The sequence below is a fragment of the Sminthopsis crassicaudata genome, chromosome 2 (assembly GCF_048593235.1).
Source record: "Sminthopsis crassicaudata isolate SCR6 chromosome 2, ASM4859323v1, whole genome shotgun sequence".
NCBI lineage: Eukaryota > Metazoa > Chordata > Mammalia > Dasyuromorphia > Dasyuridae > Sminthopsis > Sminthopsis crassicaudata.
In genome coordinates, this window is record NC_133618.1 from 520,797,132 (window position 1) to 520,811,024 (window position 13,893).

The 13,893-nt window shown below is 36.2% G+C and overlaps 1 protein-coding gene across 1 annotated transcript in view; it reads left to right on the forward strand.

Moving 5' to 3' along the window:
• GALK2 (galactokinase 2) overlaps positions 1 to 13,893 on the forward strand; it is a 149,092-nt gene that overhangs the window by 52,810 nt on the left and 82,389 nt on the right. The window contains exons 4-5 of the mRNA XM_074294461.1: positions 4,124 to 4,214; positions 7,141 to 7,287. Of these exons, the coding sequence (XP_074150562.1) occupies positions 4,124 to 4,214; positions 7,141 to 7,287 (238 nt within the window). The remainder of the gene's footprint in view (positions 1 to 4,123; positions 4,215 to 7,140; positions 7,288 to 13,893) is intronic.

Consider the following 13,893-nt stretch of genomic DNA (forward strand, 5'->3'; position numbering starts at 1 on the left):
GATTCAGTTGCCTGAAAATTTGGTTTTGTACTCAAAAAGTCACTAAAGTGATATACATTTTGACCCAGAGATATTCCTCTTAGGCAAATATCTCAAAGAGGTCAAGGACAGAGAAAAATATCTACACATATTGAATATTTAAAGAAGCTGGGTTTTTCTAAAAAATTTAAAAAAATTTTTTTTTTTTTTTTTTTAGCAAAAAACTAGAAACAGAATAGGTTTTGGTCAGCTAGTATAGTTGAATAAATTATAGTATAATGAACACATTGGTATATTATTGTGCCAGAAGAAATGATGAATATCATAGATTCAGGGAATTACTGAAGCATTAATATAAACTGATGAAAAATGAAGTGAGCAGAACCAGAACAATCTGTGATGCCTACAATAATAATGTGAGGGGAAACAACATGGAAAGACTTCTTAACAATTGACTAGAATAGTGACCAGTCATTATTTTAGTAGACTGTTGAAGAACTTTATTTCCCACTTCTTAGCAGGGAGGTGATAGACCTGAGGTACAGAATTAAGTATGCTTATTCAGGTATGGCTTTTGTGTTGATTTATTTTGTTGACTATACTTATTTATTACAAGAGAAAGCTTCTACTTTGAGGGGGGCAGGAAGTAGATTAATGATAAATTTGAGGCAAAAGCGCAGCAGTAGAACATATTTTTAAATGGATGGAAAAATAAGCCTGGAGGATATTGAGCTATTTTATTACTACCTTTTAAAACTATATACATACAGATATGCATGTTTGCATGTAAATATAAGGAGATCCCACAAGTGGCAAAGACCCTTCCAGTAACATGGCGGGGTGGTTGTGTGTTTTATTGGAACACAGAATAGAACTGTCTAATCTTTTTTCCCTTCACCCTTCTCCAAAGGATCCTTTAATTCCTACCTGGAAGTAAAACAGGAAGTTGGGGCTGAAGGTCACTCTGTCCACCTTGGAAAAATGAATGGCTCAAATTACATCTGTCAGCTCCCTTAAATATTGTTAGTCTGTGGGATATAATCAGGTTTTAAACTAACTTCTGATCTCTGGGTTATTACTGGGGGGGAAAAGCAGGATCCCAAGCATTAAATAAAGGTTTTACTATTTTCATACCACATACTACTTCCACAAAGAAAAGACATAGTCAAATAGCAAAGAAACCCATTTATCCAAATCATAGCAAAATAGAAAGTAGAAAAGTTTTGGGATTGAAATAACTTTGAGAAAGAGAGAGACAGAGACAGAGAGAGAAACTGAGACACAGAGAAGCAGAGACAGAGAGATGGAGAGAGAGAGAGAGAGAGAGAGAGAGAGAGAGAGAGAGAGAGAGAGAGAGAGAGAGAGAGAGAGAGATAGTGACAGAGACAAGAGACAGATACCTACAACTCACCCAAGAGGAAACTCCCCCAAATCATGTGGGTATGAAGCTGGAAATAGGGAAGTGATGGAGACTGCCAATTTTTCTCATGTCTTCTGAGAGTTTTCCTTCTATAACTTGAAGTGGGTTTGACTTCTTCCTGGAAGCCAGAAGCACCCAAAGTTAACCTCCACTTAAAGAGTCCTAAAAAGGACTGAAGAAAACTGGAGCTCTGCACTCACATTGGCCAGGGCATTCTTCTCCATTGAGGAGAAAGCCCATACCTGATGGCTTGGGACAGGTACTACATAGATGGTCCATTTAAAAACCCTCAACAGAATCTCTCTGTTTCTGATACAATCCCCTTTCTTGTTCATTTTTGTATAGTAAAACATTTCTTGATGATTAAGTTCACAATAAATTCATTTTTTTTAAAAGAACCTCTCCTTTTCCTTAAGTTGGGCTATTATGAAATCTGTGTGTGACTTCTTATCATAGCATCACAAAAGAAAGCACAAAGAAAGCTCGATGATCGTCTGATCGACTTTTATATATTTGGAAATGGAGGCCCAGGGAGGTTGTGATTTGACCAGGGGCATTAAGTGCTTGTCCAAGGTTACATAGACAACTGGCCTAAGAGAAATGACCATGTTCTTAGACATGATGGAATTGTGGTCCTCAGTATGAACAGTACCTTTACTTATGTTCATAAATGCTGTAGCTATGGCAGATGCTAGCAGGAGCAGATCTTATCTGTATGGCCTTTTCTGAATTGACTCAGTCTCTGTCCTGAATCCCTTAGGTAATAGGAATCTCAGCACCAAGCCCATTCATTAACTTTCCTTCCCTTTTCTGAATCTTTGAGGCTGCAGGGAACAACTTGGTAAGGGGAATTTCAACCACATTCTCCAACTCCTGGGGAATTTCTACTTTATCCATAGAGCTGTGGATGTCTGGTGGCCCTAGGCTTACTACTTGAGTTACAGATATGCCTTTGTGGAGCTCAATGTCACAGAAGAGTAGGATGGGGAGGGAGTAGGGGTGAGTAATAGGATTTCCAAATTGTTCAACTGAATGAGGATATCTAAGAATGAAATGGGAGGGATATAGGAAATGATGTTTACATGTGTGTGTCTTTTAGCTTCTTCATGTGTATATAAAAGAAACTGTAAGATGTCTGTGAACTGAAGTTGTACTTATTCTGGATGGTAGAAAAGGTTTGTACTTTTAGGTTGAATTTAAATCTTGGCCTAAGCTTGGTATCAAGCTTATGGGTATTTTCCCATAGTGATGAAGTGTCTGGAGAGGGATGGAGTGGCTCACCTGAGGATGCCATGGAAAGGATGAATGAAAGACTGGGAAAATATCTCTTTCATGCAGAGATCATTTGGAGAGGAGATAGCTCACAAAATATTTCTTTCCTAAAATGTATTCCCTAGCTGTTAAAGAAACAAAGTTTGTATCTGGATGTGAGTTTTATGGGTTCATGGCTGCAGGGGATGGATGAGCTCAACATCACCGGTAATGAGTGACAGGATCTTCACTTATACAGTTGTGAAATCAAATCAGACATTGAGAGCTTTCAAAAACCATGGAACTTGAGGCAATTCTCTATTTTCATGGACATACTTTATTAGCTTTTCTCTGCACTCTTTTTGGTTTTCCTACTGAGTATTGGCTGGCTATTACATGCACATGTGCTTACAATTTGGATCAAATATAGTACAAGGTGATAGAGTTTGTCAAACCCAGACATTGTCAAGACTTAAAGGTCTACAATGATAAATCAATCAGCAGATACATATTAAATGCCTACTATATGACTCTAGGGATACAAAGACAAAATTAAAACAATCCCTGCCATTAAGAAGAGCTTAGAGTCTATCATATAATGGACGAGGAAGCTGATAGTTACTATATAATATATGATGCTAAATGATAGAATTGCTGAAGTTTTAAATTTTTTATGTGAAGCCAATTTTCTGTGTTTTAATATAAGTTTGCAAGCTTGGAATTTGAAAATTTTTTTCATACTTTCAAGCTTATTTTCCCACATTCCTTTGCCATTTTAAATTTTATATTTTGGGGGTCTCGATTATTATTAACAAACAGAGGTTTCTCCCAAGTATGTAAATGTATTTTGATGCAATAAATCTATGTTATGAAAGGCATCATGACATGGTGTTTAGAAAACTGACCTTGGAATATGAGTTCAAGCCTCTTTTGCTTATTTATCTGTGTGACCCCCGGGAAAGTTATCCTCCCTGGGCCTCAGTTTCCTTATCTATTAACATTACTATCATTCTTGTCTTTTGGGAGTCTTTTTCTAAACAGGATATATACAGTAAATCAAGTGTGTGAATTAATAGCAGAGTATGTGAAGGCAATTTTGGGATAGACTACTTCTTAGTCAGGAGTGAATGAATCAAGTTGTGTAAAATCTAGCAAAGCCATCTTCTTGTTGGGTGGTCCAACTTCTGCAGAAAGAAATAGCAGAAGGCTGGTAGAATGTATTGGCTTTTCACAGAGTGGCAAGAAATAGTGAAGTCAGTGGGAAGTAGTTCAAAATGATTCTCTGCTATCTTAATGACAAATAGCTAGCTTGGCATGTTGGGATACTCCTGTGTAATCTGTAGAATGTGAAAATGTATAAAGGAGATAAAAATGTTATTGTATTGTCAGAAGGTGGCAGCAGTAAGCCATTTGTTTTTCAAAGGACTGAACTGACTTAAAAAAATAAACTGATGTATCTTCTGTTTTCTACAGGGATTTCAGTACCAGTGTTAATGACATTCACATTGATAAGACCAACCCTCAGTGGCACAACTATTTCCTTTGTGGACTTAAAGGAATCCAGGTGAATGATGATAAGCAATCTTCTACCAATTAAGAAGATAAGAAATTATGTCTTATGTTTAATACTATTTCTCATACTTTTGGTCAAACAGGGTGATTTTAGCTTTCATTGGGCTAATTTTCTGCCTTTTTCTATTGAAAAGATCTTAATTGAGCCCTTTGGCTTCAGTAATGGAGTGGATGTGCACAAGAATTCCAGCTTTGATAGAAAAGGGCAGAGGTGTGAGTAATTTTAATTTCTATTGAACTTTTTTGGAAACTTTGGTTGGAGGGAGGAAATAAATCCCCAGCATCTAGTTTGGTGGACATTGAGGGTAGCAGTGGTCTTTTTTTTAGGGAGGGGTTATTTGTAAATAAGGAGTTTCCTCAATTGTAGTTATATATTTATAGGTCCAGACCTATGATTTCATTGGAGAAGGGAGCTCTCATAAATGGATGTTACCCCTGGTAACTTAGAATCTTAAAAAGTTCCTGGCAAGCCATACCTGCTTCTGGCTTTCATTTTGTCAATGTTTTCATTTGAAAAGATATGTGCATCTCCAAGTGAAAACAGAAAAAAATTATGTGCAGATTCTTGCATTTATACTCTATTTTAATGTCAATATATGTGTGTGTTTTTGTTTTTTTTTTAAATAGAAGCACTTCTGATCATATAGGTTGATTTTCATTCTGGCAAGGAACTCTTCACATGAAAGAATAAAACTATCTTAATGGAACATTGTATAATAAAAGAGGTTGGTTTTTTTTAAATTATAGCTTCTTATTGACAAAACATATGCATGGGTAATTTTTCAACACTGACCCTTGCAAAAACTTCTGTCCCAACTTTTCCCCACGCCCTCCCCTAGATGGCAGGTAGTCCCATACATGTTAAATATGTTAAAGTATATGTTAAATACAATATATGTATACATATGTATACAACAGAGGTTTTTAAAGAAGTAATGAAGTTATGTTATACTAAATATTTTCCTAGATATGTTATAGAACTAGGTTGAATATCATTGGATTTTTGTCTTGAGAACAAGAAAATGAAAAGAAAATTATGGTTTTCTGGGGTGACCCTTCAAGCCATTCAAATGATAGAAGGTAGACAGGCAGCTTCCCAGATGAGCAATAGTTTGTGTTTCAATAATTATTTCAAATCTGGAGATTTGAAAGAAGAGGTTGTAAACAATAGATGCTGTCCTTGTGAGTCTGTTAAGTGTTTTTGAGAGCATTATGACTGTTCTGTTATCATTCAATAGAGCACATGTACTATCATTCCAAGAGATCCAGACTGAAACTTTAGTGGTAAATCCATTATAGAAATGCATCAGATTCATCTCAATTTCATTATTCCATGCTCAATCGAGATAGCTTTCTTCTTTTCATTTTTTTATTTCTCAGGTCCAAAGAAATCTCTCATGTGAAGACTTTCTTGCCAGCATGAAATCTTTACATTGTTCATTTTAAGGAACCTCGATATTAATGAAAACTTCAATATTTTGAATGTATTTGCCTGGCAAGAGCTACAGGATTTTCTATGTATTTTGGATAAAGCACCCTAAATGAAGCAGGCTATTTGAGAGTGGAAATTGTGGGGAGGGTGTCAGAGAATCTGTTTTTGAGTTTTAGGCCTTACAGAAAATCTCTCATTTGATGGCTCATGTGCAAAGCAGGTTTGTAGACTGAACTCCTGGCAGAAAATCTGCCTCAATGTGAGGCTGTTAGGAAACATTCAAATTCAAGTGCTAGGAGGGTCCACAGGATAATCTGTTTATATTAAATTGAACATGTTATCCTTCTGGGATAGAGCTGTTGCAGAATTTGGCAAAACCTATTTTCATCTCTGAAAGCACAGTACATTTTTATTTAAACATTGCGTGATAAGTTTGTAAGCCTGATTCACGTTCAAGACACCCTGTGGATTGGTTTCTGGTTAAATCTCTAAGTGTTGTTTTTTTCTTTCTTTCTCCCCCCCCCCCTTTTTTTTTAACAAGCTGTCTGATGTTCTGCATGAAAAGGGTATTGGCAGCAGCAGTGTTTCAGTTTATAATTTGTTTGTATTTCTGGAAAGGAAATTTTTAGATGATTTGAAGTGAAAAAATGAAACCTAGCCAACTGAGTAACTGAGTCTTTTTACTTATAGACCATGTGAGTTTTGCCCACTAATTTTAGGGAAAACTTTTAGAATCTGTCCTTTGCAGAGAATAAGACATTTCTCTGGTTGTTATTATAGCTTGTTTACAAAATCTCTCCCTAGCATGTTGCATGTGACAATATGTCATGCAGTGGGGTTTCCCACTTGCATGATATTTTGTTTCTGCATATAGTATTATATTGTTATATTTCTGAAGAATAGGTGACCTTATTGTTATTATTATTATTTATTCTCATCACAGAGAGGATAAGGAGTTTCCTTGATCTCCCTCTCCATTTTATAGGTGAAGAAACAGTCCCAGAGATCAGGTTCTATGACTCACCCATGTTCATAACATTAATAAATGCTGAATATGATATTTGAACCCAATTCTTTCTGACCTTACGTCCATCACTCTCCATCATGCTATATTACTAGAGGTTTAAAGCAGAGGTTGGTTGGTTACTTGTTGGGAGTGGGGGTGTAGGATAGGGACAGAATGTTAGAGATTGTAGAGAAGATTCCTGTTCAGATAAGAGTTGGACTATCTAATTCTGAGAATCTATGATACTATAAAAAAGAAAAACAAACTCCCCCAACTTTTTAAACCATGGTCTCTTTTTATTCACCATAGTAAAGTGAAAGGTAATCGACCCTGAATATATTAAGAATGAAGAACTATGACAGTCATGTCATGGGTCATCTTTGATCAGAAGCAGTGTTTCTAAATAATACAGAAATTACCTTATTAAAACCATGCTTCCTGGACCTCCTTAGATTTCATTTTTTCCCCTCCTATTATTAGGAACATTTCAACCTCAAGAACCCCACTGGAATGAATTGCCTGTTGGATGGAATCATCCCCCCAAGTTCTGGCCTTTCCAGTTCCAGTGCCCTGGTTTGTTGTGCTGGGCTTGTGACACTGAGAGCTAACAAACTGAGTCTCTCCAAGGTAATTTCTTAAGAAAAAATCTTTCTCTCAAGTTTCCTTTGTGCCTTTTTATTTAAAAACCACTTACATTTGAGTCCGCAGCCAGTGTCCTGCTTTGACTGAGAAGTGATGATTGGCCTTTTCTTGTACCAGGTTCTGTTCCCTATAAACCCGTCCTAAGGTAGCTGTTAACCTTCCTGGCTCCCTCCACTGACACGAGAGGAGCAGCCTCTCTGGGATGAAGTGTCTTCAAGGTGCTCTCGGAGTCAGTGGAGGGCTGGCTGCTTTGGCAGGCCTTCCTATCACCTCATTAACAAGTTAAATTTGGAGCAAGAAATTTCAGGCCTCATAACAGTGTCTGTTTAGTTTCACTCATAACCTTAAATTAAACACTTGATTGAGCAGTGTTTAAGGAAGGTGAAGACCAAACAGAAAGGGAACTGAACAGTGTGTATGTTTAGGTTAGCAGGTTAGTCAATGTAATAAACCTTTTTCCTCTTAATGTTGCATTACAAAGAGGAAATGCTTATTTAAAGAATATATAAATCCAAGAACAGGTCAGAAAGCTGCATTTTACTAGTTCACATAAATCTCCGCCTTTACAGCTCAGAGCAGGTGTGCTTCATTTTAATTAATGCTTTGGGGCTCTGGTTCAAATAAAACTTTACTGGAGAGCTTTTTTGTCTGCTGTGTATGCCAGGACCCAGCGTGTACATTGTTTGGAAGCATACACCTGCATCAGGTCAGACCTGCAAGGAGAGTGTTGGTCACCTGAGAAGAGAGTATGTATGACCTAGGCTTCCTATGTCCAGCCGACATCCGTTAGTCTAGCTGGATCAGATCAGACTGCCTCAGGAACCAGCAGGTTTTGGGATTGAGGTGGAAGAATTGCTTTCCTCCTCACCCATTCCTCCCTTTTTTTTTTTTTTTTTTTTTTTTTACATGGTGGGAAGAATAACAAGGAGAGGGGGAGGCACTGCATATGAAAACATGTTTTACTCCTTAGGTCCTGCTTTTCACTCTGATTATTCAGTCCAGTAAATAATCTTCAATTAATTCCTTTTGAGGACCATTGATAACAGAGATATTTAATCAGGAAGAAGTAATGGATTCTTTGATCCTGTGAAGGTAAACCTGGCATATAATGGATGGAGCTAACTCCTTTTTATCAGAGTTGCCTGCTTATCATGTCTGAAGATTTTTGTATTTCTGTACTACACATGTGATGCTGTGGGGCACATTAGGGTACTTGCATACTATGCTTAGTTCTGGATATTATATCTAAGAGGGGCAAAGTGGAACCTGTCCAGAAGGGAGGGTACAGAATGGGTAGTGATTGGGCTTAAAGGTGAATGGGACTGAATATTTTTAACTTGAGGAAGATATTTATACGATATGATTGCTAACTTAAAATACTTGAAAATCTCTGATATGGAAGAGTAATTAGATTTATACCAGTTGGGTAACTAGGTGGCATCCTGGATACAGTGCAGGACTTGGAGTTAGAAAACTAAGAGTTCACATTCTGCCTTATGTACTTAGAGTTGCTTGATACTGGATAAATTGCTTAGTTTTCTCAGTCTCAGTTTTCTCATCTGTAAAATGAGAATAATAATAACCTGACCTCACAGGGGTATTGTGGAGACCAAAGGAGATAAAATATATGAAGTATTTTGTAAATTTTAAAGTGTTATACTAGAGGACAAAAGTAGGGCGAGTGTGAAGTATCCAAAACAGGTTTTGACTCAATATAAGAAAGAGCTTTTTTTTTTTTTTTTTTTTAAACAAAATTCTTTAGAATCCAATGGGTTGCCCCTTGGGATAATAAGTTTGATGTCATTGTAACTGTTTAAGTCATCTGGCAGATATCTTGTAGAGAGAATTTTATGTGTATGTATGTATGTATATATGTGTGTATATATATATATATATATATATGAAAAGAGTTAGGAGGTTGACCTAGATTATGTCCTGGCTTCTTCCCAAACTCAAATCTTATTGAACTGGAATCTTATCATATAATTCCTGATCAGGCATAAGTTAGAAAAGTGCTGCAGAACCTAGCTCTCACATTGTTTTAAGTCAGGAAGTAGGCAGGAAGAATGAATGTGTAAACAAAGGAAGAATCCCACTATAAAGAGCTATTATGGTGTGACAAGCATGCTTGTGATGAATCTAGAAGCAGAGAATGACTCCAAAATATCCATAAGCAAGCATTCAGAGAAAACATAGTTTGGGCATAGATTCAAGTAGGATTCCTGGGAGATATGAAGGAAGAGTTAAAATGTTTTTGTAAATGAAATGAGAACTTTTGAGGAAAAAATTAGAAAGAATTGGAAAGAGAATCAGCAGTTTGGCACAAGAGGTACAAAGCTATATGCAAGCAACAAACTCCCTGAAAATTAGAATTGATCAAAAAGAAATGAACAACAAGATTTATTATGAGACAATAAGAAATATTAGATAAAAATCAAAAGACAGAATGTAAGGTATCTCATAGCAAAAACAACTGACTTGGAAAACAGAGGAAAATAATTATTAGGCTTGAATATTATGATTTTAAAATAATATAACCTAGATACCATATTTTAAGAAAATTTAAAACTACTCAACTCTCTTAAAACTAAAGGGCAAAGTTGAAATAAGAAAATCACCAATCACCCAAAGAGAGCATAAAGTAAAAACTCTCAAGAGTATCACAAATCCAACCAAAATTCAAAGCTTCTATTTCAAAGAAAAAATACCTCAAGAAGCCAAAAAGAAATAATTCAAGTACTGGGGAGCCACAGTCTGGAACACACACAATTTAGTGGTCATTACTATAAGGGGACTGAGAGCTTGGGCAAAGAATGTAGGTTGGTATAGCCAAGAATAACTTAGAAAAATTGAATATAAAGCTGCATCAAAAAAAGGAAGCTTTAATTGAGTAGAGGACTGCTGAGCATTCTTGATGAAAGGACCAGAGCGGTGTAGAAAATTTGAATTTCACACATGGGAGTTGAGAAACGTAAAAAATTAAACACATGTGAATAAGGGACTAAACAAGGATAAGCTGCTTGCATTCAAATGTGGAAAGATGATTCATGGGTGTCCTCTGAATCCTGTCATCATCATTGTCAGAGGTCATAGAAGGAGTCTAGTTAGATAAAGCCGGAAGTGGTTCTGCTGTGTTTTGATCTCAAGAGGTCAATGGAATGGAAAGAAAAGAGGAATACCCTAGCAGAAGAAGGAAAGGAAGGCTAGGGAGTATTCTCTTTCATATACGTGTGGAAAGAAGTAGGAAGGGAATGGAGGTAGCAGCTGACACTTGGACACTCATCTGAACACACATACAGAACTGGTACAGAAATACATTTGAAAGGATATACAAGGGGAAAAAGGGAGAAGGGAGAATTAAAGGGAGGAGGGATTAAAATATCCTTAGTCTTAAGCAAACCACACTCTGATGTACAGAAACATTTATTGCTTTCTTTGAGGTGACAAGAAAGTTTTCCAGAAAAATTTTTGTGCTGTTAAGAAATGATGACATGAAGATTTCAGAGAAACCTGGGAATAGTTGTATGAATTTATCAAAACCAAGAGAATTATTTATATAATGACAATAATATGGTTAAGACAAACAACTGAAAAGATCATTATAATGACCAACCAAAATTCCAGAAGACTAATGATGGAACATGCTATCCACTAGAGTAGAGAACGAGATATATATGTTTTTTTGGACCTGACCAATGAGAAGATTTGTTTTACTAGGTTATACATGTTTATAGCAAAGGTTTTGCTTTTCTTTTGTTCTTACAAGGAAGAAAGAGGGAGGAGCTGCAGTATGAGGGCATGAAGTCAAATTTCTTCTAATTGAAAGATAAAATATAATTAAAAAAAAAAGAAATGACCAATTGTGAGTTTAAGGAGTCTTTAGTCTGAAGTTCTTTAATGGTTTCTTCACAAGCATGCTCATAGGACTCTGAGGACTGAAAAGAGGACATATCTTAATCCCTGGCCATAAGGAATTACAGTACACAAGAGAGACATTCATATTTTATTTAGCAAACAAGAATGGCGAGTATTGATAATAATTTGTATTGAGATAGGGCTTCATAGTTTACTGAGTATGTTCTTTACAATGATCCTGTGAGATTAGGTAATATAAGTATTCCAATAATCCACTGCCCTAAATATTCCCATGTGTCTGTGATCTCATCATAGTATTTTGAGTATTTCCTTAATGTTTAATAATACATATCCTAGTCTGTCCATGTCTAAACATTTTGTACTTATTTTGTCCATATTTCCCCATGGCATCCACAACACATGTAGGTGGTGATGTTGAGGATGCAGAAACTTCTTTTCATTCTCAAGAGATTGCGTGGATACCAGGAGACCATACAGGCTTTCCACTGATTATCCTTCAGTCTTTGCTACATAATTAGCCCACATTTCTTTGATTACATCATTGAAAATGTTATTTCCTTTTTAAGACAAGAAAGATAAAGCTCAAAGAGTTGTTGTTTTTTTTTATAGCTTGCCTCGAGTCACAGCAGGGGAGAATCTGTCAGAAAATTTACTAAACTCAGATCTTTTCACTCAGAATCTATCATGTATAAATGATTACAGTGACTATATGTAAGGATCATTGATTAGTTGACCTTTGTATGTGAATGTAGCTCATTTGAACTATCACGTGGCCTTCAGAATGAAGAGATATGTTGTGTTATAGAAGGAGCAAAGCCTTAAAATTATGAAAAGGTTCAAATTTTAAGTTTTTATTTTTAATAGTCTTTTAGTACATGTCATAAGGAAAATCAGAAATGATTTGCATTGTCACTAATTATTGTCCAAATAAAGTCATATAAAGACACTGTATTATTTTGCTTGGAATAACCAAAAGCTTTAGCTATAGAATGGTTAAAGAAAAGAGTATTTATTCTCAAATGATTCAGCCAGATGGTGAGTGGTAATGAACGGCATGTAATACCAAAGTCTATGAGAGGATGACAGATCCAGGACAATGTAAATGCAGTCTTTTAAATTCAGCATTGAACATGACCTCCATCTGTGCTTTGCTAGTGCAAAAGCAGCAGAGGGTGTGATGTCAGCATTGGTTGTTCTTTCCTAAAATATATTTGAAGTTTTGAGTCATGAGGTAGCATAGTCAATAACAAATCAACAAACATTTATGAGGAGCTTGCTGTATGCCAGGCAGGACAGCCGAGTTTGAAGTCATGAAGATTTATTTTCCTGAGTTAAAATCTGATCTCAGACACTTACTGGCTGTGTGTGACCGGTGAAGTTACTTAACCCTGTTTGTCTCAGGTTCCTCATCTATAAAATGAGTTGGAGAAGAAAATGACAAACCTGTCCTGTCTTTTTGACAAGAAAACTCCAAATAGGATCACAGAGAGTCAGACATACCTGAAATGACTGGATGATAACAAATCTGCCAGACACCATGCTTAGTGCTGAGAATACAAACACAAATGGAACACAGTCCCTGTCCTCAAGAAGCTTACATTCTAATGTGTAAGGGAGCTACAAGGAAAGGGAGGAGCGGAGAAAGAAAAATGGAGTTTCTGATCTGTCATTCAGTGGGAGAGGTGCCAAGAACAGAGGGTATTTCCAAGGGGAGGGTGAGCTTCTAGAGGTGGACATTTCTGTGACGTGATGGAGAAAGTCCTGTGGAGATGAGTCAGAAGATGTAGTTGGCCCAGCCTCTTGCCCTCTTGCCCATCTTCACCCTACTTTGTTCTCAAGAGTTTTTATGTTGTCCAACTTTTATACTCCTCGAAAGACTGGAGTCTCATCTCTGTGACTGCTTCTGAGAGTGGATATGTCACATTATCTTTTTGTATCTCAGTTTTCTCAAGGGCTCAGTACTTTTAAGATATCTTCTAGCTTTAAATCCTATAAATTAAATTCTGAACACATGAACCCAAATTCATTTACCTCATTCGGGCACTAAAGGAAAATTAAAAAAACAACAACAACAACAACAACAAACCAACTGTGTTTCTATCAGTTGTGTGGGATGATGTTTTTATTTGTGTTAGCATTCTGTTTTAGGGGCAGACTTGGGGAATGAATCATTCATTTATTTATTTAATGATTTTGTGCACTTGAATTCGTTTGGATAATGTGACTAAGCTATTTGACTGCAAATTAGAAGTCTTGCTTTTCTGCTCTTGTTTAGGTGACCTCTGGGTTTTTTTTTTTTTTTCCATTTCCTTTCCTAGGCTAACTACATGTTTACCTTCATTATAAACTAAGGCAAACAAGTCTAGTTCAGAGAACAGCAGATTAAAATATCTAAGGCCAATGTTTGTTTCCTAGTGCTTGCAAACTTGGCCTTTGACTTTGCACATTAAAATTTAAGTGTGTGATTTTTGAGTATGCATGTTCTTTCTTTCATGGTGGTGTGGGGGAAAAAATTTGATTTCACATCAAGAGTCTTGAGTCCCTATTATTATATTTATTAGCTATATGATTTTAGGCAAATTGTCTTTCCTTTTTAAGCTCTAGTTTTCTCATCTATAAAATGAGAATGATTAAACTATTTCTAAGTTCCCTCTTCTCTCTAAATTTACATGATTTTATGTATGTGATAGTTACAAAATTATAGGGTCAGAAGAA